We start from the raw sequence: 24,532 nt of genomic DNA, 5'->3' as shown, positions 1-24,532 counted from the left end.
TGTCACGGTGACTGTCAAAATAAAACGACCAAGTCCCAGGAGAATGTGAACTGGGAGTCGTGACACTCTGGAGGAAAACATTGTTCTCATTGTCCAGCGACTGAGCATGTGCAGAACTGTTTACTACATCTGTGGGGCTCATGTGCAGTAGCAGCATTTCAGGAAAGCTGCAACCCCCCCCGTTTCCATGGAGACTGAGCTGGAGTGTTTTCGAAAAGTTCCACCTTGGGAGCTGTTCTCAACCGTTGCGTTTTCAGTGGCTACGAGCAATGTTGTTGTGTCAACAGACACCCAAAATGCAACAAATGTTTATAATATCCACAAAATCAGTTTTTTTTTAAATAATTTATAGCTTAGATGCCACCACCCCCGCCCGATCCTAAAACTCTGACAGATTCTCTCCTCATGTCGGGAGTAAAAGAAAATTACGAGTTCCACTTTAATATCCTCTGAGATTCGGGTTTAGCTTTCTTCCACACACACACTCGATGTTCAGATACGGCGCCGGGCCTCAGCTCTTTATCGCTCATATTGGACGGAGGACGGAGGCGATGATGGTCCGTGGCGTCCCACCAGCACACGGCCAGGACCCTCCAAATGCGATGCTCAGCAGCATCATAAGGCCTTCCCATTGGGTTTCAATCACACATTAAGAAAACAAACACGGCGTGTGGGTGTAATCTTTGTGATCTGAAGAGGCCTTAGTCTCAAACCTGTGAGCAGAAAGTACAGAAAGGCTTAGACGGCTTAAGCTAATCAGCCACATATTGAAAGTGAGTAATACCTTGTAAGGTAGAGGCAGGATTTAATAACCATGAGTGACTTTACAAGGAGCCAGTGGAGGGAGACTAACACCGGGATAAAATGTTCAGGAACTCATGTGACCGTTTGGATTTTTCCTTCTTTAAAATCCAAAGCAGGGGAAAGTTTTTAATGAAAAACAGACAGAAAAGTACATTAAATATGTGTTTGCTGGATTCTTATCTTTTCCTTTTTTTTTCTTTTTTTTTTTTTCTTTTTCAATAATGCTCTTTGGCATCAAGCTGAAATTACTGGGAAGCTTATGTAGGCGTTTCCAGAACTCGCTGGATTTCCAAAAAACAAACTGGTGATGAACAGGGTCCGGTTCAGATGTTTGTTGCTGACTTCATGACAAAATTACAAACTCTGGTGGTCTGGAACACATAGATTACAGATTCTGATGACAAGCGTCGCTCATTTAACTTTTAACGCAACTTTCTGAAAACACCTTCGTCGTAAATTGTCCATATTCTCCTGGACTTGGTACTCTTATGTTGACAATCCAACTTGGTCTTCTGTCCACTAGTTCTCCCAGGGTTCATGATTATCACGGATTGTTCTTGTGTGTATGGTTGAATTCTAAAAACAACCACCACCACCCAGTAGTGGCTCCACATGGTAACATCATCTTTCAGCATTTCGACCATTACTGTGTAAACGCGTAACTTTTCAGAAACGAAACACAATGCGCTTTCAAAACGCGGCCAAAATCATCAAAACTACTGTTTAATACAGTGAATAACTATCAGTGAGACTGCAGTGCTATACACTGTCGATAACTAAATATTGCTGCATTCCAATCAGATTTTCATGAACGGCAGAATAAGCAGCCAAAAATCCCACAAATGCACAGTTCTCTACAATTAAAAAGGGGAAATGAGACATTGTTGCAACAGGGTGAGTTTCATTGCCAAGAAAGCTTTTCTGGAAGAAGCATTCCTACAAGGAGAAACACTAATTTCCTTCCTTTTTTTTGCTTTTTGACTTGTGAAAATGGCTTGCAGAAGAAAATTCACACCGCATGAAAGTGTTTCGACATAGCGAGCGAAGGCTGAGGTGTCGATTTAATTATCAAGGGTCCTTTCACTGTCACACGTCCTTTCTGGAGACTGCGCATCAATTACAGGCGTTCTAGCCTGATCCGAATACACACGAGGGAAACTCCTTTTTATCTAGAGGAGGAATTCGGTGAACGTTGGAAGAAAGACCTTCACACCTCTTCTCCACAAAAAAAAAAGCGGAATCACATTGACTTCATGTTTGTCAAACTCACACACTGGCATGTTTTATTAACTGGCGACTTTGAAGCCCAGCAGCATTGTTTTTTTATCCGTCTTGCTCTTGCAAACATTTACTTTCATTCTATAGAGGAATTCTTGAGTTTTTTTTAGAAGAAACATTGAGAGCGGAGGATGAACTGAGGTCAAAAGCAGCTTCTGGAGGCCGGAGGCTCTGAATCCAGCCGGCCACGCTCTGAAACGCCGCTGCGAGGACGCCTCATTTACACTGAATGCTAATTAGCAGCATCTGGCTGCTGTGAAACAGGTTTGAAATTGAGCCCTTTGATATGAGCTTTGGAGGCAAAATGAGGTGACTAACGGCGCTTCAAAGGTGGGAGATCATCTGTGCTTAAAGGGCGTCTCGATAAGCAACTTAATGCGACGTGGCGAGTGTGTGAAGAGTCCGCAAAGTCCTGACGACGTAAACACGAGGCCAGCAGAGATAAGCTGCTGTGATTTCCTTCTTGTAAAGTCTGTCCTTTTTTTTTTTTTTTACAAGGTTTATGTATCTTATTAGATAAGACTCTTATCCAAGGCTGTCTCTTATTTAGAGTCACCAATTAACCTCACTTGTTTTTGAGACTGTGGGAAGAAACCGAGCTACTTGGAGAAACCCTAGAAATGCACAGGGATCTCTAAATGCCTCCGCCCCAATCAAACGGGGAAATGCTGTCATGGTGAGGCATGGCGAACCACTAATTCACCTCGCAAGTGTCTCATTATCAGTTAGACGTCTCTTCAATAAAGAAAAAATGACTTATTCAAACCAATACTGGAGGCAGTGAAATGAAATGTTACAGAAAAATCCAAACTCTGTGAATGTACATTTTGAGTTTGAGTAGTTTGAAAAATAGCCGGTAAAACAGGGTGGTCAATTGGAGGCAGAGGAGCCAAATAGGGCCATTTTATAAATCATGCAGAAATGATGTGACAAATGAGCAAATATGAGGGAGGCTGTTTTATTAAATAGTCTTTCATACCATTAAGAAGAAAAAAAAAAGCCTTTTCTGGGCTGGTTTTAAAATTGTAAAAAAGCAAGAATATAGCCACTTCTCCAGGGACCAGTGCACCACGGTCTGCAACCAGTCTAGGTGAGCAGGACTCCTCACTGAGGTCTAGAAGTAGCCTGAAAGATCATCCCAAGGAGAGTCAGAGCTGATCCCAGAGCTGATCCCAGAGCTGATCCCAGAGCTGATCCCAGAGCTGATCCCAGTGTCACAGGTAGTCCAAATCAGCCAAGTCACACATTTGCATTCTTCAAATCATAAACTTATTCAGACAGTTATTGATTTCAGGAGGTGGGGGCGTTACTCGATGAGTCCAAAGCCAGTGTCAGATCAGATCAGATCAGATCAGCTCAGTCCAAGTCTGACGAACCAAATCGGCAAAGTAGCAGAGGACGAGAAGCTTCAGGAGTTGGTGTTTACCACTGGATTTTTTATTATTATTTTTTTTAATCAGAGAATAAAAACCTGCTGAGAATTCATCGACGTCCGCCCACCACACCACTTAATCCAGGTCCTGGAGCTGATATCAGTTGACTTTGATGGAAGGTCGGGTTCGCCCACCCGAGGCCCGACAGTCCATCACAGTCAGTCACATTCACTCCTACGGACGATGGAGAGTCACCACTTAGACTCAAATGTATGGGTTTTTTTTGTAAGCTGTGCCTGAGGAGTCGTACCCGCAGCACTTCCTCAACCATCCCTCCACTCACCCCCCCAAACCCCCCCCCCCCCCTCTGCTGTTTCTGTAGGCATGGTGTCTGTGCTGGACCTGATGCAGGGCGGCTTCCCCTCCAGAGCCCCCTTCCACGAACTCTACAACATGTACCAGCAGTACATGCCTCCCAAACTCACCCGACTCGACCCGCGCCTCTTCTGCAAGGTCCAAGACTCGTCTCAGCCCGGAACGCTTCCTGTTACGTCCATTAGTGCGCTCTCCTGCTCATGTCCTTTTGTCTTGCAGGCTCTGTTCAAGGCCCTGGGACTGGATGATAAGGACTACAAGTTTGGCCTGACCAAAGTGTTTTTCCGGCCCGGGAAGGTAAAAATCCTTCAGAAAGCATATTTGTTCCTCACTTGAACTGGTTAATCGAAGAATTACTCTTTGTGAGAATTTGTTTAGGACATCCACTCGTAACCTACAAGGCCACAGCCCATTAAAATATCCGATAATCTGGAGCAGCCCTGCGCTACTATATCCACAGTCTGATCAAAAATGAGACGGAGCCCCCGTCTCCGTTAACGTTTCAAGTAAAAACACAGAATTATGTGTTTTTGTTTCGGCAACGTTTTGAAAATGACAGAAAAAACGATGTCGTTGTGTTTCTGTGGCTCCCAACATATTCGCACCCAAGATACAAAACAAAGTTTTGCTATTCTATTTCTGAAACATTTGTTGCGGAATCAGGGTCACTCAATATGGACGTGCGTCAATAGCAATAACGTACATATCAAAGTAGATGTACAATTAATAAACCTTTGTGTCTTTCAACATAACCAAGATGTTATTTTAACACAGAATATTCATAATGTCTCATAATGTCCCACTGTTTTGCGGAAGTGTGCTCACTCTAAAAGGAAACCAACTTCAGATGGATAAAAAAATAACCTACGCAATACAAGTCGGCTAAAATAAGTATTATTAATATTGTACATTTTTCCAAAATTGTGTATTGAAAACTTTTTGTAACGTGCCTCTTCCGGCCCGCTGACAGTACCTTCAACAGCCAGCAGAGGGCGGTTCGGGACATTTTACCTTCAACTGTAATCAATCCATCAGTTGGGCTTTGGTAGAAAGGAGCAGGAATATGGGAGTTACCATATCAGCTCACTAAAGGGTAGAAGCTCGCTCTGTAAGTCATTTTGGCTGCTGAGATGAGGTGAGGCTTCCAAAGCCAACAGATGGGAGGGTTTTTTTTTTTCATTTCTCCGCTGGATGAATAATTCATCATATTTGGGTTACACACGCGGCGTCTGAGGGGGGGGACTTTGTTAAAATGCATGGCTCGGGTTTGCAGCGAGCGTCAGTACAAACTGTAACTCTGACTCTGTAGATTTAGCTCCCAGGAATAAATAAATACTTAATTCCTCTGTTGGGTGAACTGGAATTCATTGCTCTTCACGCTGCAGGATCCGTTGGCAGAGGTTCACTCTAATGTAGCTCCAACATCGCACGCTGGCTGTAAATTAGTTCAGATATTGGGAGTCACTGTGGTTTTGAGGCTTTTTCAGTGTGGTATTCTGCTGAATGCCTTTTTTCAGCCGGATGTTGGGAACATGAAGCGGTGTTGCCCGGAGCACTTTACAATAAAGAGTCACTGACGCTATCGAGCATAATGTAGTGGCGGCTTCTTCCGTGGCTCTCCAGGTGTAGAGGTTAGAGGGAACTGGATCACAACACGGAGTGTCACCTGCGCTCTCAGCGAGGAGCTCTCGGCTGACTTGCTGATCAAGAATACCAAGTGCGGGAAAGCTTTCAGCAGCGCCGCTATGATCCTTGACTCCGTTATGAAACATGCATGAATGAATGAGAATGAAGCGCGAGGAAAACTGTAGCTTCAACAAACATATACTTCCGTGGCGTCTGGCTGTGCTTCAGTGAAATATGAGCGTTATTAATCTTTGACAGGAGCTGAATTTGAGAAGCTAAATTTTAAACGACGCCGTTCACATTTTATGGCGACGGGGATTAGGTGGCGGCCTGAGATATACGACGGGCAAATAAAAGTGCGTCTCAGTCAAGAGACTATACCTCCAGTGGATTTATCCAGCCGTAATGCAGGAACTGTTGCTGAGATCGACTGCTTTAGTGACAATGAAGGAGGTTTTTTCAATTCGTTTGATGGAAAGATGGAGCTGCGGTCCCGGAGCAATTAGAAAAAGAACCTCGCTTTAGTTTTCCTGCCGGCTGAGAAGATTCACCGCGATGCAAAAGCCACTGGATGAATACCAAAGCCTCAACCCGAGTACAAAAGCCTTAACGTGAATACCAAAACAGCATAAATGGGGAAAAAAAGAAAACAAGTCTCAACATGGATACAAAATGGTCATCTTGGGTACAAAATTATAAATGCAAAAGTTGGGATATACACGGAAAAGCAATACTATAAAAACAATAAGCCTCCACACAAACGGTAAAGCCACAGCATAAAAGTTACGTCTCAAAAGCAAAAGTCACAGCATAAAAACTCCAATGGCTACAACACAAATGGAAAAAGCCAAGACACAATCACAAATGGAAAAGTCACAAGACGATACACAAATATGAAAGGTACACAAAGGCTAGTACACAAATGCAAAAAAAGTACAACAAGAATACAAAAGCTACGACGCCACTGCAGAAGCCAGGACACTAAAGCCACAACCCCAATACCAATGCTAGAAGCCAAGGCCACGACACAAACACGGTAGATCCCTGAATGGTTTCACAATAGGAAGTACAAGAAGTGTGCGTTGGATCTGATCACTGGTCTCTGGCTGTGGTTCAGTTTGCAGAGTTTGACCAGATCATGAAGTCGGACCCGGAGCACCTGGCAGAGCTGGTGAAGAAGGTCAACAAGTGGCTCATCCACAGCCGCTGGAAGAAAGTGCAGTGGTGCGCGCTGTCAGTCATCAAACGTAAGCGGGACGCCGGGGGGGGGGGGGGGGGGGGTGGTCTTAATGTTGTGGCTCCTCTGCGGCTGTTTTGGGAAGCGGGCGAGGCAGAGATGGCTCCGGGGTGGTGCTCTGTGGACGGAGCAGAGAGCCGCTGTCCTCTGTTTGCCACCGCAGAGTTCACGTCGGTCGCCATCATCACACCTCTGTGGCCGCCAGCCTCCAACCTGTCCTCAGCCTCCCTCCAATATCCTCCCTCTGCTCCCCCCCCCCCCCCCATCTCTGCTTTTCTCATTCATCCCCGCCGCGTCGATCGATTCCAAAATGAGCCTCACTGGCAGAAATTGAAAAGAGGCAAGTGTTGCCAAAGCATATCATCACATCCCATTAAAAATGAATACGCTTTGTCTCCCCGACACAATGTGTAATTTTACAGTTGTTACAGGCAATACTTTGATTTTTTGTGTGCACACACTGCAGCCTTTGTCCCGTGTTGAAACTGGTCTTTGTTCTCAGCCGCCGTATTTTCTGGAGTATAAGTCACGTCTGTCACAAAATGCATGATGGAGAAAGAAAACATATTATCGGCCACGATTAGTTGCTTTCTTCACAGTAAAAGTGTCTCTGCTTCACATTAATCCATCTTTTCTTAGAGACTGGAGTTCTTTCTGATTGTCTCTTTCCATTGTCTACTGTAAATATATTTTATTTATATACCACCCAGATTGTATGTCCCTTCGTCTCTTAATATAAATATACATCATATACCTATATATCTGAGAACATTATACATATGTACACTATTCAATTGGCCAAAGATACTCGTACGTTGGGGGGGTAATGTGGGATTTTGCACCTATAACCAAGGTAATGTTGCTATAGTATTAGAGAGCTTAGCGTGGCCACAACACGAGAATACACACGTTTTAGTTTACAATCAGTTTGTACGGCTTTCAGGTGAACAAGGAAGAACTGCGTTTTGGCTGTCGGTTTCCATGGCAACGATGGTGAGAAAACTCAAAACGTCTCCCAAGATGGAACTTTTAGAAAAACTTCCTGGCTCCATCAACGTTTTGTTTTTTTAATTTAGCTCATCTCTCCTTTGAAGTGGACGTCACCTAACATCGAGGCGTGTTTGTTTTTTTCTTCTTGCGTCCGTCTCTCCTGTCTCTGGAATGTACTCTTCATCACCGTTGCTCATGATTTCACTGTCGACATCAACACTGCCGACCTCCGCCGCCTTTGGTCTGAGCAGTCCTCCCTCCGGTCCGTCTTCCACCGCAGCTTGACACTCCAAGCTCACACATTACGTCCCGTTGATAGTGAACCGTGGGACATCGCTCAGTCCCTGCTGATCCCTCCTCATCCTCATCCTCACGTCGACCCGTTTGATCTCCCTCAACGTCGCCCCTTCGCGGTTCCCGGCCGGAATCTCCTCCCACACTCGTCAGCAGATTTTCTTTCTGCCTCACTTTGCTTCCCGCTGTATAGAAAAAAAATGATTGAAAAGGGGTCAGCAAGTCCAGCCGTCCACTGCAAACGACGTGGAATCAAAGTTGTTCTGAAAGGGCTAAAATGACTCTACGGTTCTAAAGGTCTGGCTAAAATGAGGTTTGAGAGTGTCTCGTCAAAGAAACGTTTCTGTTGTTACCGACGGAACCGGAATGTCTGCAGAAGTGATGGCTTTTCCCCCTTTGGTGCCGTCGAACAGAGAAGCTGGGATTCCTGCCATTTTTTTCTTCTGAAAGGAAATGCATGATGTCCTGTTGACCGTACCGTGGGATTCAAGTGGACAGAATCAATGGCGCTTGACTCAGAGGTCTCAGACTCGTGTCCCCGGCGGAGCTCAACAATGAGCGGCCGGGTCTCCGGAGGTTAGACGTCCTCTGAAAACATCTCCGTGGTTCAAAACAAGGTCTTTGAGTTCCAAGGACGACCGGGACGCCTTTAAGTAGCCGAGAGAGAGCCGGCGGCCACGGAGCTCACAAGAGGCAGGTGTCATACGAGGTCTGCCTCTCTGCTTCGAGGGCCAAGGATGTTTTTGGGGGACAATTGAAACACTCTGTTTACATGACGAAGTTGTCAAATAAAAAATGTTTGTTCCCACGACAACGGTGCTCCGGAGCCACTCGAAACCCAAACTTAATTTTTTTAGAAAAGTTACAAAAGTCACGGTTAACAATAAAAAACAGTAACTTGAAAGGCTCGAGTTTTACACAAGTTCTGCTCTTTTATTTGAGAAAACAAGTCGGGAATTCCGAGTTCAGAGGGGACAAGCTACAGTGGCCACCAAGACGAGTATAATACTCTTCTCGTAGCCAGATTTCCAGTATCTCAGATCTTCACACTTCCACAAATGAGATGCAGGAACAGAACATCTCCAGCTTTTAGAATGTAACGAGTTGTGAAAAGGGTGAAATTTAATGGGAAGAGGAGGACCAGCAGCAAGTGTTGCTTAAGCATATCATCATATCTCATGAAAAATAAATGCGCGTGTCCAGCCGACACCGTGCAGCTGTTAGAGATGATGCTTTGATTTTCAAATGCACACTTTGCAGCATCTGCTCGGTAAACGCAGTCATTACATTGATTCATCGTCGCGTTATCGAACGGGAGTACGAGTTACATATTCTGATGTCATAACCAGATGAAATGAAATTGGCAGCGAGCGGCGACGTTATCGATCTCTGTCTCTATTTATCTTTCACAGTTCATCTCTCCTTCATGCCTTTTTTTTTTTTTTTTTTATTTCACCCCTTCACCGACTCAAATTTTCTCACTTTCATTCAAGTCCTGGCTTCGCGTCGTCGACGGGACGGGAGAGCAGAGTGGCAAATAGAAAGAAATCAAGAATATTCTGCAAAATGTAAAACATAGACGAGTGGAAGTGACAAATGAAGTTGCAGTGAGATGATTCAAGAGCATCCAGCAGAACGGTTGGTTATAATAATATATATATATATATATATAATTTTTTTTCCTTGGAAGCAGAAGATGAGAAGACGAGCTCACGGGAGACCGTCGAGCCGAGTCGAGGGCCGTCATCTAGTCGGGGCCTTTTTCACACGGCGGCGTGACGAGTCAATAACTCACAAATGCCTTCGGCACTATTTATGTCAAGTGCAGATTTTTCGAGAAACGCAGAGGTGTGATCGTCCCGGTGAAGTCTGAGGACAGGATTATTTGGATTATTGAGTGCGTGACTCGATTCAAGCAGTTTTATTGCGTCGTTGCACTTGTGTGGAATAAGTTGATGTGGGGGGACGGACTATCCGAGTGTACATGATTATCAGTTGCTTTGTTTTTTGATCTTTTCATGATGGTGACCTCAGACTAAAAGGTCTGAAAGTGTTGTTTCAACCCTGCCAGAACCCATCACAAGTTGCTGATTGGTGGAAGGAACCAATCTCAGACCGGCTCCCCTCCACCTCACAGCCCCTCCCTCCGTCTATTCTGTACCTAATCGTCTGGGTTCAGGCTGAAAGTAACCGTCTCTTCCTCCGTCTCCCACAGTGAAGAACAAGATTCTGTACCGGACCAGCGCCTGTATCAAGATGCAGAAGACCGTCCGGATGTGGCTCTGCAGGAAGAAGCACAAGCCTCGGTGGGCCTCGCTCGTCCCTTCCATCTCCCTTCACTTATTTCCCCCCCGCTTCCTTCCATCCATCCTTTTATCACTTCATCCTCACTCCACCTCCTTTTTTTTCCCCACCCCGACTGTGTTTTCATCCTTCCATTTCGTCCTCCCAGTTTCATGTTACATACATTTCGTCTTCCATCCCTCGCCTCCCTCTCTTCCCAGCTCCCTCATTACATTCATCTCCTCTTCCTCCTCCTCCTCTTCATTATTTGCCATTTTCACAGCTCGGCGGTGTCACTCTGCCTGGCTCGCACTCGTACAAACACACCGCTCTGCTTATTACCCTTCCATATTTTCATGATAAACATCTGCGACCCCGTGGGGGTAGAGAGGTGTGGGGGGGGGGGGTGTTGGCGAACCTCCCCTCCTGCTAACAGGCTGTGTGACGGTGTTAAGGTGTGTGACCTGCAGCTGTGCGGCAGTGGTAATGAGCCGGGCCAAGCTCCCAAAACCAAAATTGAGATGGAGTGGAGCGACATGACGAGGAGCAGGAGCGAGGCTCACGACAAGACTGGAGGTTAATTCCTCAGACCTCCAGCTGCAGAGGATCGCTACATTTGTCACAACTGTATTATTTGTTAGTTTGGTCCTGGAAGTTGTTTTGTAACCAGTTAAAGACTTTTAACATTCGATTAAAAAAAAAAAAAAACTATCCGACACGAGCGGACGACGACGAACGAGGAAGAATTCTAATGTGCGGCGGTTTCCTGCTTCGCCGGCTGGTTGTTCAGGGAGATGAAAAGAGAAGAGGAGAGGGAGGAAACTAGGAAACGAACATGGTGACGTCAGGAGAGAGGAAGAGAGAGCGAGCGACTTGTCTGGATTATTAGCTGCGCTGTGAAGCAGGGCTCTCTGTTTACAGGACCTCCGTCTGCATGATGGAGTGATCAGCTCATCCATCCAGGAGACTGGAGCCACTGCTGCTCCTCATTAGTCGTGGCTCAGGCTTCGGGATTCTCCCCCGACCACCCGGAGACGTTGTGTTGACACGACAGCGTCTCGAGTGAAAACGCAGCATTTTTTTTGCATTTTGGTTTATTTTGCATGAACCAAAATGCCAAAATGCTGCGTTTTCACTTGAAAATGCACCATGAATGTTACGTTCTGATCATTAACGCTGGAAATACACACATTTTCTAGAGAATATGTACTGGGAGCAAAACACCAAAATATTTATTGAGAATCTTGCGTTACATGAACACATGTTCACCTGGTATCCTGCAGCATGCGTGAGCGATCAACTCTACTGTCGCCAGCTCTGAGCTGAGATGTAAGAATAATAAGAAAAAGCCGCCTTTATTTCCAAAAACAAACCAGTGCAGAAGCCGGATTCTTCTTATTTAAGGGGAAAAAAGGTTTTCCAAATTCACTCACCAATTTGGGGGGAAATGTGCTCCTATTCTGGTGTGACAGTGCAACAATAAAAAAGAAAAAAGATGAGCCTTATTTAAAGCGGGAGTCCCTGACAGCATGGGAATAAAGCATAATAACGGTAAAGAAGAGTGAGGTTTGAGTCCAAATCAAACCTTCCCCGCGTCATTAACAGGGTGGCAAGCTGCAGCAGGCGGCGGTAATCTTGTCTGTTGCTGTAATAAGTGCAGCCACTAGTCATTCTGGCAGCTAATAAAGCTTCATCTCCTCCGACTGCTCCGCCGCAGCGCTGACTAATTACTCGCACAATAATCTCAATCACCGTTTGGGCTGCGACACTTGATTCGCCGTAATTAGTTGTGATGATGACACTGTGTTTAAAGCCCCGCTCCCAACGCGGCGCTCACGACTCCTCTCCCAAAACAACGCCTGACAGATCTCACTGGGGGGGGGGGGGGGGGGGGCGTCGCTTTATTTACTAATGACATTTTTGAATTTCTCAATAACGTGTCGCTTGTGGATTTAAGAAAGACAAACTAAACACAGATATGAGTTAAAACGGCACTTATATCAAGTGAAAAGGTAAAACTTCCATCTATGTAGATTACCTTTGATTTTTCCAGCACATGTCTGCAGTTTCCAGCAGAGGTTTATTAAAAGGCAAACACCTTCCTGAATCGGTAGTTTTGGTTCATGTTTTGTGATTTAATAGCAATTTTTTTTAGTTTAGATTTCCATTGCATGAGTCCACAGTGCATGGAAACAAGTTTTCTCAGATTGCATGTATATTGCACATGCTGATATCATGATCACTGCAGCACTGGTTCTAATCTAGAAAGTGAAGACGTTTGAATGTAGATATGTGGCGGTAGAGTGAATTCTAACAGATGCAGGCTACATATCGAGACTTTTGTACCGATGGGTTTATTTCTCTGGTGCTTCTCCAGTCTGCCTGTATCATTTTTATTTTTATTTTTTTTTAAGCTTCCTAGCGGCTTCCGGGGTTAAGAGGTCAGCTTGTCTGTCTCTTTGTGTGATGAACTGATGATCCATTCAGGAGGTGTCCTGACTTTTGCCCCCGTGTTTGCTATAAAAAGTCCCCCTGCCTCCCCCCCCCCCCCCCCCCCCCCCCCCCCCCCCCCCCCCCCGGCGACCTGGAAAAAGAGAAGAAGGGAGAAAAAAAACCAACAACAACTTGAAGAAGGCTTTGAGTTCACTGTGGGTGTTTGTGCGTCTCAGGATCGACGGGTTGGTCAAAGTGCGTAACCTGAAGACGAGGATGGGCCGCTTCAACGAGGTGGTGGCCGGCCTGAAGGAGGGCAAGCAGGAGATGAGCCGGCAGATCAAGGACCTGGACGCCGCCATCGACGCCCTGGTGGGCAAAATCAAGGTGGGACACACACACACACACACACACACACACACACACACACACACACGGTTTACAGGGGGGAAAAAAGCTGCAATCTGCCTATGACATGACTGACGCTGCTGCAGTTTGACAGACAGGCGGTGCAGTAATTCCCTGCCTGCTGAAATGGGAACAGATTGGATCTTCAGCTTCTTCTTCTTCTTCTTTTTTTTTTTTTTATATTGAACAGTAAAGCCTGCTTTTCAACAACTCGTGCAGTCTCTTTTCACTCGATAAAGAAACAGTTGGCGGGAGTTTCACTCTGACATATTTCACCCCGAAGCCAATGGACTCATTGATTCATGACAGTGTTCACTGTACAGCCGAATCAATGGTGGGCGCACGCAGACCATTTCTGTGCTAGTTACTGCATAAGCAATTGCATACAGTTACTAGTTAGAGTAAAATTAGTGGAGCATTTTTACTTGTTGCTGCAAAGAAAAACTAATGAATGAATTTATTATTTCTTCTTCTTTTTTTCCATTATGCTTGTCTTAAACCTTTACGAGTGTGCATTTATACAGTATTTACACATACGTGTGCATGCGTGTCTATACATATACACACCGTCTTAACTCTGTATACGTCTGTTTGTCTATGCATGTATAGATATGTACAGGGTTGGGTCGTCTAATGAGAGAATGAGAGTAATCCGTGGACTCGTCACCTTGGAGGTGTTACGGTTAGAAAAGGCACCCAGGACTCCTCGGCTCACCTGTCACTCACTGGTCATGATGTTCTGGCTGACGGCCGTGTGTGTGCACCGCAGAGCACCATCATGACCCGCATCGACATCGACCACGAGTACCAGGCGCTGGTGACGCGGTCGGAGAAGCTGCTGACGGCCATGCAGAACAAGAAGAAGGAGGAGGAGGAGCGCGAGCGCCTGCGCCGCATCCAGGAGGAGATGGAGCGGGAGAAGCAGAGGAGGGAGGAGGAGGAGCAGCGCCGCAAGCAGGACGAGGAGGACCGCCGCCTGTAAGTCGTTTGCACCACAAATCAAGGGCCACTTGTGGAAGGCGGCGCGTTTGGACGCGTCTTTATAGAGAAATGTGCTGCAGTGGACGAATCCACTCAGTTTAAAGGACCAGCAGGGATTTACATAATGAGATCGCTGCTCCACAAAGGATTTACTCCTATAGAAGCTCTAAAGTGTTTTGTTTTTTGTTCAATGTAGCTCTTGTCCGGGGTGATTTACAGAGGGTGCAGCAACAGAACGAAGCACCCCCCCCCCCCAGGGGACCATCATTAGTGGGGAACAAATAGCGAGGATGCCAGAGGTCACAGCCTCGGCCTTATCCAGCAAAACCTCCACAACGGAACCAGGTCGCCACTAAGTGATGAAATTCCTCCTCGCCAGCTTCAAACTGAACAAAGTTCACCTCAACGGATCAGGAACTTCCTGCCAATTTAATGTGATACCGGATCTTATGAATGAAACACATTTCCTTTAGACAATAAATACTTTTTTTTTTACCTCAAAAACTGATGATTTGATCATTAGAAAATAGCCTGAAATCGACTGTAATATCTGAAAGTCTTCAAAGAAATGAGTATTTGCCTTGTGGACTCATTTAGTTTTGGATTCTTTCTGCTCCCATCGGAGTTCTTAGTTGTTCTCCTTACTTCTGGTCCAAACGTCTCACATTGTCTGGCGCAGCGTTCAGTTCTCGTAAAAAAAAAAACTGATTTCAAAAGACGTCTTAATTATGAGATCATAAATGTGGTCGACCCACATCTTTGACCTCAAGCTCGTTGCTTCGTATAAAACGGAGTCATTGTCCCCCGTGAATCGTCGCGACTCGACCAATCTCGTCTCAAATGAAGTGTTCAGACGGTTCACTTTTGAATCCGTCACACAGAAAGATGCCGCTTCCTCTCCAGATTGTGTCATCGCGTTCGTCACGAGCCACTACCTGCTAATGTGAAACATTAGAGGCGACGGGGCTAGATTTTACGGCTCACGCTCCCCCTCCTCTTTCTCTCTCCTCCGCCGGGGGGGAAAGTTTCCCACGTTTCGCCTGAAGGTCGCAGCCTGAAGGTCGGCGACGGAAACATCCCGAGCTCCGCCGCAGACGGCTCGAGATGTTTCTATTCAGAGCCGCCACAGATCCTCCAGGAGCCCCCGGGGGGCCGGCAGGGGTCGGAGGTCAGCGCTCCTGCGAGCGCACAACAGAAATAGGAAGGCGAAAAGCAGGGAGGTCAAAAAAGCCGTTTCAGATCTGCTGAAGGAGTTTCCCTTTTCGTCTTTTAAAGGAGTTTGTCGGATTTTTTTAGGAAGTTAAATCAGATAAAGTGATTTTTTTCTGCTGTAAAATGGTTTTAGTCGTTTATAAATGTTATGTATTATGACATACATTTAATGAAAGTCTTACAAAAAAACGTGATTTCTGATTTTAATTCAACAAAAACATTCGATTATACTTCAGTTTATACTTCCTGTTACTGGTTTACTGGCTCCCGGCAACGGTGCATTTATACTCTGTGAATTCAACATTTTAAACATGAAAGAAAAGTCAAGTCAATCCTTTATCAGCTGCTCATTGAAATATTTGGAAATGAAGATAATATACATCCGGGTCTTGTTAAAGAGCGTCTCAAGACCTACGTTTTAAACCTACGTTTTCACATTTTTGAACATTTGAAACACCTGATTTTGTGCACAATCTGTGGTTTTATCAGAAATGTGATGTTTATTAAGATATAATGGTTAGTTGTGAACATATCAAGGTACTTTCTTCATTTAAACTGGACTGAATCGTCCTATTGAAACACAACAAGGGGACTAAAATGACATTTAGACTGACGGTGTAATTTCCTCTGCACGTCTCACTGGTTCATTCCTCGTCTCCCAGGAAATCGGAGATGGAGCTGAAGAGGAAGCAGGAAGAGGAGGAGAGGAAGAAGAGGGAGGAGGAAGAGCGGCGGATTCAGGTGAGTGTCCTGCAGCATTAAAAGCCTCCGGAAAAAATTTAATAACTGTCACTATACATTCTTACATTTCTTTATTACGTTGAATTGGCTAAAATTATTGTCTGTTGTAACGAGCCACAGTTAGGTTTGAGTGTGTTTGGTTTTGGGTTTTGGGTTTTATCCACTCGGTACTTTTTGCTTCATTTAGTTTAGATGCCATTAAAAAAATTCAATAAAAAAATAAATAATTTCTCCCTGTTTTGGCCACTAGAGGCTGTAAAATAAATCACATCAATCATTTCTTCAGTTTGAGAAGTAGATTTTATGAATAGATGCTAAATTCATACATTCCCAGTGTTTTTTCGTTAATCATTAATATTAGATAATATGCTTATAAAGTTCCATCAGTTGACGCGATCAGATAACTTTCATGGTTCATATTTCTTTTTAACTTTGAACTTCAAGGGTGTTTCAGGAGCAAATCTTAATGAAAGATGATTTTCATTACATAAAACCTTAAAAACTTTTCAAGTGGTGAAAAGGTGAAAGCCGCAGCATCAATCATCGGTTTTAAGCCCCGCCCCCTTTTTTTCCCCTCTAATAAAACGGACATGTCAGACCATCGTAGCCTCGTATGAAGGTTGAAGTGTGTCTGTGTTAGTTATTCTAGATGATGTGTTGCTTCCCACTTGGCGACTAAACGGCGGTGTCGCTCTGCAGATGGAGATGGAGGTGCAGGTGCAGGCGGAGCGGGAGGAGGAGGCGTCCCGGCAGACCGTCCTGGAGCAGGAGAGGAGGGACCGCGAGCTGGCGCTGAGGATCGCCCAGAGCGAGTCTGAGCTCATCCCAGAGGAGGCGCCTATTGACGCAGGCCTGCGCAGGTAACTCACCCTCTCACCCCCGTTTACTTCAGTTAAAGGAGGAAGATCCTCCATAATCTGATGTTAGAGGAGGAAGATGCTCTATAATCTGATGTTAGAGGAGGAAGATCCTCCATAATCTGATGTTAGAGGAGGAAGATGCTCTATAATCTGATGTTAGAGGAGGAAGATCCTCCATAATCTGATGTTAGAGGAGGAAGATGCTCTATAATCTGATGTTAGTGGAGGAAGATCCTCCATAATCTGATGTTAGTGGAGGAAGATGCTCTATAATCTGGATGTTAGAGGAGGAAGATGCTCTACAATCTGGATGTTAGAGGAGGAAGATGCTCTATAATCTGGATGTTAGAGGAGGAAGATGCTCTATAGTCTGGATGTTAGTGGAGGAAGATGCTCTATAATCTGGCTGTTAGTGGAGGAAGATGCTCTATAATCTGGATGTTAGAGGAGGAAGATGCTCTATAATCTGGATGTTAGTGGAGGAAGATGCTCTATAATCTGGATGTTAGAGGAGGAAGATGCTCTATAATCTGGATGTTAGAGGAGGAAGATGCTTTATAATCTGGATGTTAGTGGAGGAAGATGCTCTATAATCTGGCTGTTAGTGGAAGAAGATGCTCTATCATCTAGATGTTAGAGGAGGAAGATGCTCTATAATCTGGCTGTTAGTGGAGGAAGATGCTCTATAATCTGGCTGTTAGTGGAAGAAGATGCTCTATCATCTAGATGTTAGAGGAGGAAGATGCTCTATAATCTGGCTGTTAGTGGAAGAAGATGCTCTATAATCTAGATGTTAGAGGAGGAAGATGCTCTATAATCTGGCTGTTAGTGGAAGAAGATGCTCTATCATCTAGATGTTAGAGGAGGAAGATGCTCTATAATCTGGCTGTTAGTTGAAGTTACATCAGGAGGAAGATGCTCCATCAGTTTTTGGGAGGAAGATGAAGCTCATAATGAGTCGCTCTTCGACTGTTTTCATAAACAAAAGTAACAAAATTCCAAATCCTGTGTGAGCTGAGGTCCGGTGGATTCATGCTAATGCTGATGTTAATGCTGATGTTAATGCTGATGTTGCTGCAGTGTGTTTACTGCCGCCGTCCGGACGTTTCTTCTTGAAGTGTTTGACTCTCTGCTCCTGCAGCCGTCGGCCTCGGGACTGGAGCTGCTGGCGACACGTCTCGGAGCTAAACGCTCCTCATTAATTATTCTTGTTTCTTTTGTTTGTTTTCTTGTTTTTGTTTTTTTCTTTTCTTGTTTCATTCCCAGTAACGGCTCCTCAGTTCCGTCGTCCCCAGAGAGAGCAGCGTAAGACACCCACCCATTCTCACCCCTCTGATTTAATCCCAGAATCCTCAATCCCACTTGACATCTGACCTTCTGAACAACCCCCCCCCGCATGCTGTTACAATCTGCCAGCCAAGCACCCCCCCCCCACTGCCCCCCCACCCCCGCCCTCCTCCCAGACCCCCTCTGATTCCAACTAACTGCCGCCACTTTTCCAAACAGACACTTTTACTGCCGCCTTTCCCGTCACCGTCCAGATTTCATCGATCGCTCCGACCGCTACCACCTGAGCCGCGCTCGGATTTATCAAACTTCTGAGAATACAGACGTAAATTTTTTCTTAAACACAGTTAAAAAAAAAAAAAAAAAGACCCTCACATTTATCAAAAAAAAAAAAAAAAAAACACCTCCTCCTCGTATCGAAAATGAACTCTGCGACTTTTAGCTGGATTTACAGCAGAAGGATTTATCCTCCGTCCTCCCTTGAATTAAAATCTTCCTCTCGCAGATAAAAATAAGTGAGTTATTATTGCAATAAAAAAATCTCCTTTGCTCACGTTATGTTTACAGCGTTATCCGTTCTGGCGCTGGTGGAGATGCTTGTTTGGAAAAATCCAAACATTTTGAAGCGGGGGTAGGAAAAAAATAAATAAATAAAAAAGGCAAAAAAATTCATTTTGAAAATCGTTGGTGTTGCAGTTCTATGAAGAATAATTGTCACAAACAATCCAGTGCTTTAAAATACATTCACTGAAGTTATTAATAACAATTTTCAAAACAAACATTTAACACCAACAATTATAAAAAAAAGAAAAAAAATGTTTTCCCAGTTTTGGAGGATTTTCTCTTTCATATAAATTTTAGTTTATTTCATTTACTTTTTTAAGTAAAAAAAATGTGGAGGAGATTAATTTAAAACGTGTAAAAAAAGAAAAGAAAACTAATACAAGTTAGTTTGTTTTTCCCTGCAGTTATGACATGTGACCACAGGGGGCACTGTTTGCAAAAGTCACAAAGCATTTTAAGTAAACTGTGTTAATAATAAGCATATTCTCTGATCATCTCTGATATTTTAGCTGAGAGTTTGGAGTTTTGTTTGCATCATATTGGAATCTGTTACACTCTCGCTTTAGCACAATAGATTAGTTAGATTCGACTTTAGTTCAGAAGATAAATGATTGCCATTGCGTCCGTTCTTTGTTTTAGTAGAATCTTCACAAAAGACGCCCAACCCCATCCGCTTTCTTCATAACTGAACTGATTATCATGTATAAATACATAATCTGTTGATAATCTTAATTTAAAGTCAGTTTTGTAATCAACAAGAATCTTTTAATTGCATGAACTTGAGAATGTGGATGATCTGAACAGTTAGTTTGATGGTTTGACGTCTTGTGATCAGAGCCGAATGGAAGGAGAAGACGACTGGTTACTTCCATTGTGCTCTGCTGCGCCGTCTCCTAATCCTCTAATCCTCTGTTTTGCAGCATCCCTGCTACCACTAAGCTCAGCAGCTTGACCATGTAGGTTTCCTCCTGTCGCACCACAGACACACACACGCTTCACCTCGTCCTCAGGTCAGCTCAGGAAACAGAGTGGCTGCATGAGGACGCTCCCCAGCTGGGTGGCGCTAGCCTGGGTGGAGCTAGCCTGGGTGGAGCCAGCCGCCCAGGCTGCAGCTTTACTCACTCAGGGACTCTGCAGGTTTTCCAGCCTTGTGTGGCGCTGAGGCCGGTTGGATGTGAGGGCATGGAAATGTCCCTTTAGACAGAGACATTCCAACCTCCACACTGTAAATGTGAAGCTGCTCTGGTCTGAGTGAGGGAAGAAGGACATTAGAGAAGACTGATGGAACTTTATTGAGACAGCAGCTTTAATGCAGTTTAATTCAACATGCTGATGATGTGGAACAGGAACAGACAATAGATTCATGACAAAGAGATGGATGGATGGATGATATGGTCATGATGGATGGATGATATGGTCTGGATGGATGGATGGATGGATGATATGGTCTGGATGGATGGATGGATGATTTGGTCATGATGGATGGATGGATGGATGATATGGTCATGATGGATGGATGATATGGTCATGTTAGATGGATGGATGGATGACATGGTCATGTTAGATGGATGGATGGATGATATGGATAATGATGGATGGATGATATGGTCATGATGGATGGATGATATGGATAATGATGGATGGATGGATGGATGATATGGATAATGATGGATGGATGATATGGCTCATGATGGATGGATGGATGATATGGGCATGATGGATGGATGATATGGATCATGATGGATGGATGGATGATATGGGCATGATGGATGGATGGATGGATGATATGGATCATGATGGATGGATGGATGATATGGATAGTGATGGATGGATGATATGGATCATGATGGATGGATGATATGGATCATGATGGATGGATGATATGGTCATGATGTATGATATGGTCAGGATGGATGGATGACATGGTCAGGATGGATGGATGGATGATATGGTCAGGATGGATGGATGACATGGTCAGGATGGATGGATGGATGGATGGATGATATGGTCATGATGTATGATATGGTCAGGATGGATGGATGGATGGATGATATGGTCAGATGGATGGATGGATGATGTGGTCATGATGGATGGATGTGTGTTAATCACACGTGTGAATGTGATTAACAGTGTATTATCACTGGCCGCTCCACTTTTACAAGAAGAAAGAAAAACTTCACTAAAAATGGTCACGTGTGTGATAAAAGCTGTATTTTACAACGATCACTGTTTCACACTCGTAGTGACTGCATCATATTTATTATCACTTTATTGTATCAGAACCATTCCCCAGAAGAAAATGCAGGATTAGGAGAACGTAGTACACAAGTTTTGACTTGGTTTCTTTTTTTTTTTAATTCCAAACATATAAAAATAAAAAGCTGAACAATTTAAATGTATTTTAGTGGTCAGAGATTTTAACCCTATCACCATTGCTAAGTGTACTAACTTGTGTATATCGGGCTCGTGGTGCTTTTTTAGGGAGGAAATGGCGAAGGAAATGACCGAACTTCTGGCTAGGTGGGTGGAACCTGTCTGGACAAATCCAATCTCTGCTCAATCCAGTGAATTAAAAAAAAAAAAGATAATGGAAATCATTTTTTAATTAAAGAAATTCTGTTAAATCTGATTTATTTTCTCAGATATATTTTATTTTGTATAATTAATCATTGTTTTTGATTTTATATTTAATTATCATTAAAAAAAATTCTTGATTGTTTTGTTCCTAAATTAATTTAAAAAAAAAAATTCATATTGTAACATAATATATTTAAAATCTCTGAATTAAATGTGAAATGGAGTTATTTGCTGCTGATCAAACTTAATTCCTCTGTACTGTGACGGGGTGTGATCACCTCTGGGAGGCCGATGATGCTTCATGTCGCCGTCTCCTGCTGTTTTCACCTTTTCCCCCTCGTGTTGAACATTTTTCTTCCGCTCAGACCAAACGTGGAAGTGCTGACCTTTTTCCCCCGCTGGAGTGCAGCTTGTTAAATGTCACTCCAGCTGTTATTTCTCCAATTGAAGCTATTGTTGTTACTTTTGGTTGAAGTTGTGTTTTCTCCAGTTAGAATTAAAGCAAATTTTCTTATCTCTGCGTCAATCCAGTAGCTAATTTTGTCATCTTTTGTCAGAGCTAAATTTATTAAGGATAATTGTTGTTGCCTTTCATTGAAGCAGCTAATTTATTTTGTCATGATTTCTTAAAGATAATCTTTGTTAGAGGCGATTTTGTCGCATTGGGTTGAAGCTAATATTGTTGTCTGTGGTCACGGAGAGCTTTATGATCCTTCCTCCGTCTGTTGGCTCTGCGCTCAGCAGGTGAAAGTCAACCTGATGCCAGCAGCACCTGCTCCAGTGACTGCTTTTCCCCTCGGCGTACTGGAACTTTCCCTGCTTTTGCGTTTGGCGTTGGCGTGAATTAATGTTTTGGCCGGCGCGGCGCCGGCCTCCCCGTCCCGCGCGTCTGTTTGTCGGCTAATTGGCCCGCGCCGCCTCTCGCCGAGCCTCAAACGCGCCTCGACAGCAGAGCAGAAGGCGACGGCGTCGCCGGCCGCTCGCTGCCAGGAACACGGTGCAGCTGCCGCCGGGTGCAGGTCCCGCCTCTCCACTCCCTGTAAGTGCTCTCAGACGGGGGCAAATCCCGGTCACGGATTAATGGAGGCCGCGGGCACGCGGCCTCCTGCAGCTGCACGCGTTTACGCCACCGAACGGTCATTTGTAATTAAGCAGAAGGAGCAGCACCCTCCTGTCCTCTCCTCTCCTCCTGCAGACTGTAGCAGCATGCTTCCTAACGCCTCTCCAGCCCTCCGCAGGCTTCCTCTCTCCCCTCATCACCACGACGCTGCCGACTCCCCGACCGGCTTCCCCCGGCTTTCACCTCCACGTCTGTAACCGGCAGCGTGACTCCGCCTCAAACTCTGTTCTCACCCGACGCAGCTCGCCGGGGTGGAGTTTACCGGAAACGCCATTACCCTCCGTCAACATTGCCGCAGTATCCCAGAGTCTGGAGGTCTTCTAGTCCGATTCGTAACCTGGAAACTAATCTTCTGTTTAATTCTGAGGAAACAAAACAAGTGAAAATGTGGCATTTTAGCCATGAAATACACATTTCTGCACAAATTCTCCAGTTGTGTTGCAGCTACAGTTTAGAAGTACATGCAAAGAAAAAAAAAACATTAATACTTTCAATGTTTTTCAATGTCAAGCTAATTTTAGCTCCCAAGTACAAAGGCAGCTCCAATGTCAAGCTAATTTTGATGTATTTACAGTCACAAATCAAAGAGCCAGTTTAAATCTAAAATGTTCCCCAGTTTTCTTTTTGTTTAGTTTTTGTTCAATATCAAGCCACTAGTTGTTCCCTTGTGCAAAACATCAGAACTCTAAAAACCACGATGTGGCATTTTGCAGCCTTTAGCATGCTACTTAGCGCTAAGCTAGCGTTCCTATCAGACACGGCGTTAAAGACGTATTTGGAGCGTTCTGCTTCCACTTGCTGGCATAAATGTTCTGATGAGTTTCCCTCCGATGCACTGGACGTGTCAATCGTGAATTTTTTATATAGCTATTTGATTCCTTTAGAGGTTTATTCTTTATTCTTTCCTTTTCACTATCCACTAAATTGCAAACTTCAATTTTTCATTTTGAATAAAAAGATCAAATGTATTTCAGAACTGTGAGCTTTCAGTGAAACCAAATCCAGTCGGACATTTCATGTAGCGTCTCGGCATAACTTTCAGATCTCCTGGATACGAAGCAGAGCTGTGGAACATTTCTCATGTCACACGTCTCCCAGACTTTCCAGTAAATGTAACATTAAAACCCCGTCGGTAAACTCCACCCCGGTGGTCCAGCGACCTCCAGATCTGAAGCCACCTACCCCCCCCCCTCTGTCAGACGGCGTCCCGACGCTTCCCGCTGTGGGTTGTCATCGCTCATGTTCTTCTTCTTCTTTTTCTCCTCCTTCCTGTGATCAGAGGTCCACAGGTCCAGGCCACCAAAGCCGCCGCCGGCGCAAAGAAGTTCGAGTTGAGCAAGTGGAAGTACGCGGAGCTGCGCGACGCCATCAACACCTCGTGTGGTGAGTTTCTGGGTCACACCCAACATCCCAACACCACGCTCCCCAACGTTCACCTTTTAGAGGCAGTGGGACAACGTTCAGGTTACTATCGGGTTTCAGCGCAGGACTAATGAATGACTTTTCTGTAAACAAGAGTTTTAGAGACGGTAACGGAGCTGCTAATGACTAGCGACATCTGCTAAATGCAGTTGTTTTGTGTAGAATGAGCAGATTTTAAAGAAAAGCTGTTTTGTCCTCCGTCTCGGGCTGCAAATAGGAGCAGTGGCGTGTTTGTTCACTCGTCTGGTTTTTACCCACTTTGCACACCACTTCCTCTTCTTTTAGTAAAACGGCGCTTCGCCTCATTGGATGACCACTTGTCTCATGTGGGAGTGAACCGCCGCTCCAGCACCACCGTTCCAAAACAAAGCCCGTGGTGATGATACCGCGGTTCGCATAACAGCAGTCTTTGTCGCGGCGCTGAAGTCCACTTCACCTTTCACTCTGACATTCAGGAAGCAGCTGATGGTCGTATCCGAGCTGAAAAGCCTCAAATTAAAGCTCCAACACAAAACTAAATGTTGTTGTTACGGGCCAAACTAAAGGGAGGCGTTGTGTTTCACCTTTTTACTCATTTTTCTGGACTAAATATATCACTGCAGTACACTTTAAAGCACACACACACAAGTTGCACAAATATTCTCACACCGAGGTTGGTGTGGACGTT

At 44.6% G+C, this 24,532-nt stretch overlaps 1 protein-coding gene across 1 annotated transcript in view; it reads left to right on the top strand.

The window, feature by feature from the left end:
• LOC308143475 (unconventional myosin-VI-like) overlaps positions 1 to 24,532 on the top strand; it is a 122,415-nt gene that overhangs the window by 82,131 nt on the left and 15,752 nt on the right. Inside the window, 10 exon segments of the mRNA XM_080514298.1 lie at positions 3,838 to 3,968; positions 4,050 to 4,127; positions 6,574 to 6,703; positions 10,193 to 10,283; positions 12,930 to 13,080; positions 13,871 to 14,079; positions 15,957 to 16,035; positions 16,735 to 16,895; positions 18,162 to 18,200; positions 23,723 to 23,826. Of these exon segments, the coding sequence (XP_080370424.1) occupies positions 3,838 to 3,968; positions 4,050 to 4,127; positions 6,574 to 6,703; positions 10,193 to 10,283; positions 12,930 to 13,080; positions 13,871 to 14,079; positions 15,957 to 16,035; positions 16,735 to 16,895; positions 18,162 to 18,200; positions 23,723 to 23,826 (1,173 nt within the window).

Source organism: Blennius ocellaris (assembly GCF_963422515.1).
Source record: "Blennius ocellaris genome assembly, chromosome: 18".
Classification (NCBI taxonomy): Eukaryota; Metazoa; Chordata; class Actinopteri; order Blenniiformes; family Blenniidae; genus Blennius; species Blennius ocellaris.
Note: the sequence above shows the minus strand (reverse complement) of the source record. Positions and strands in the feature narration are given on the sequence as shown.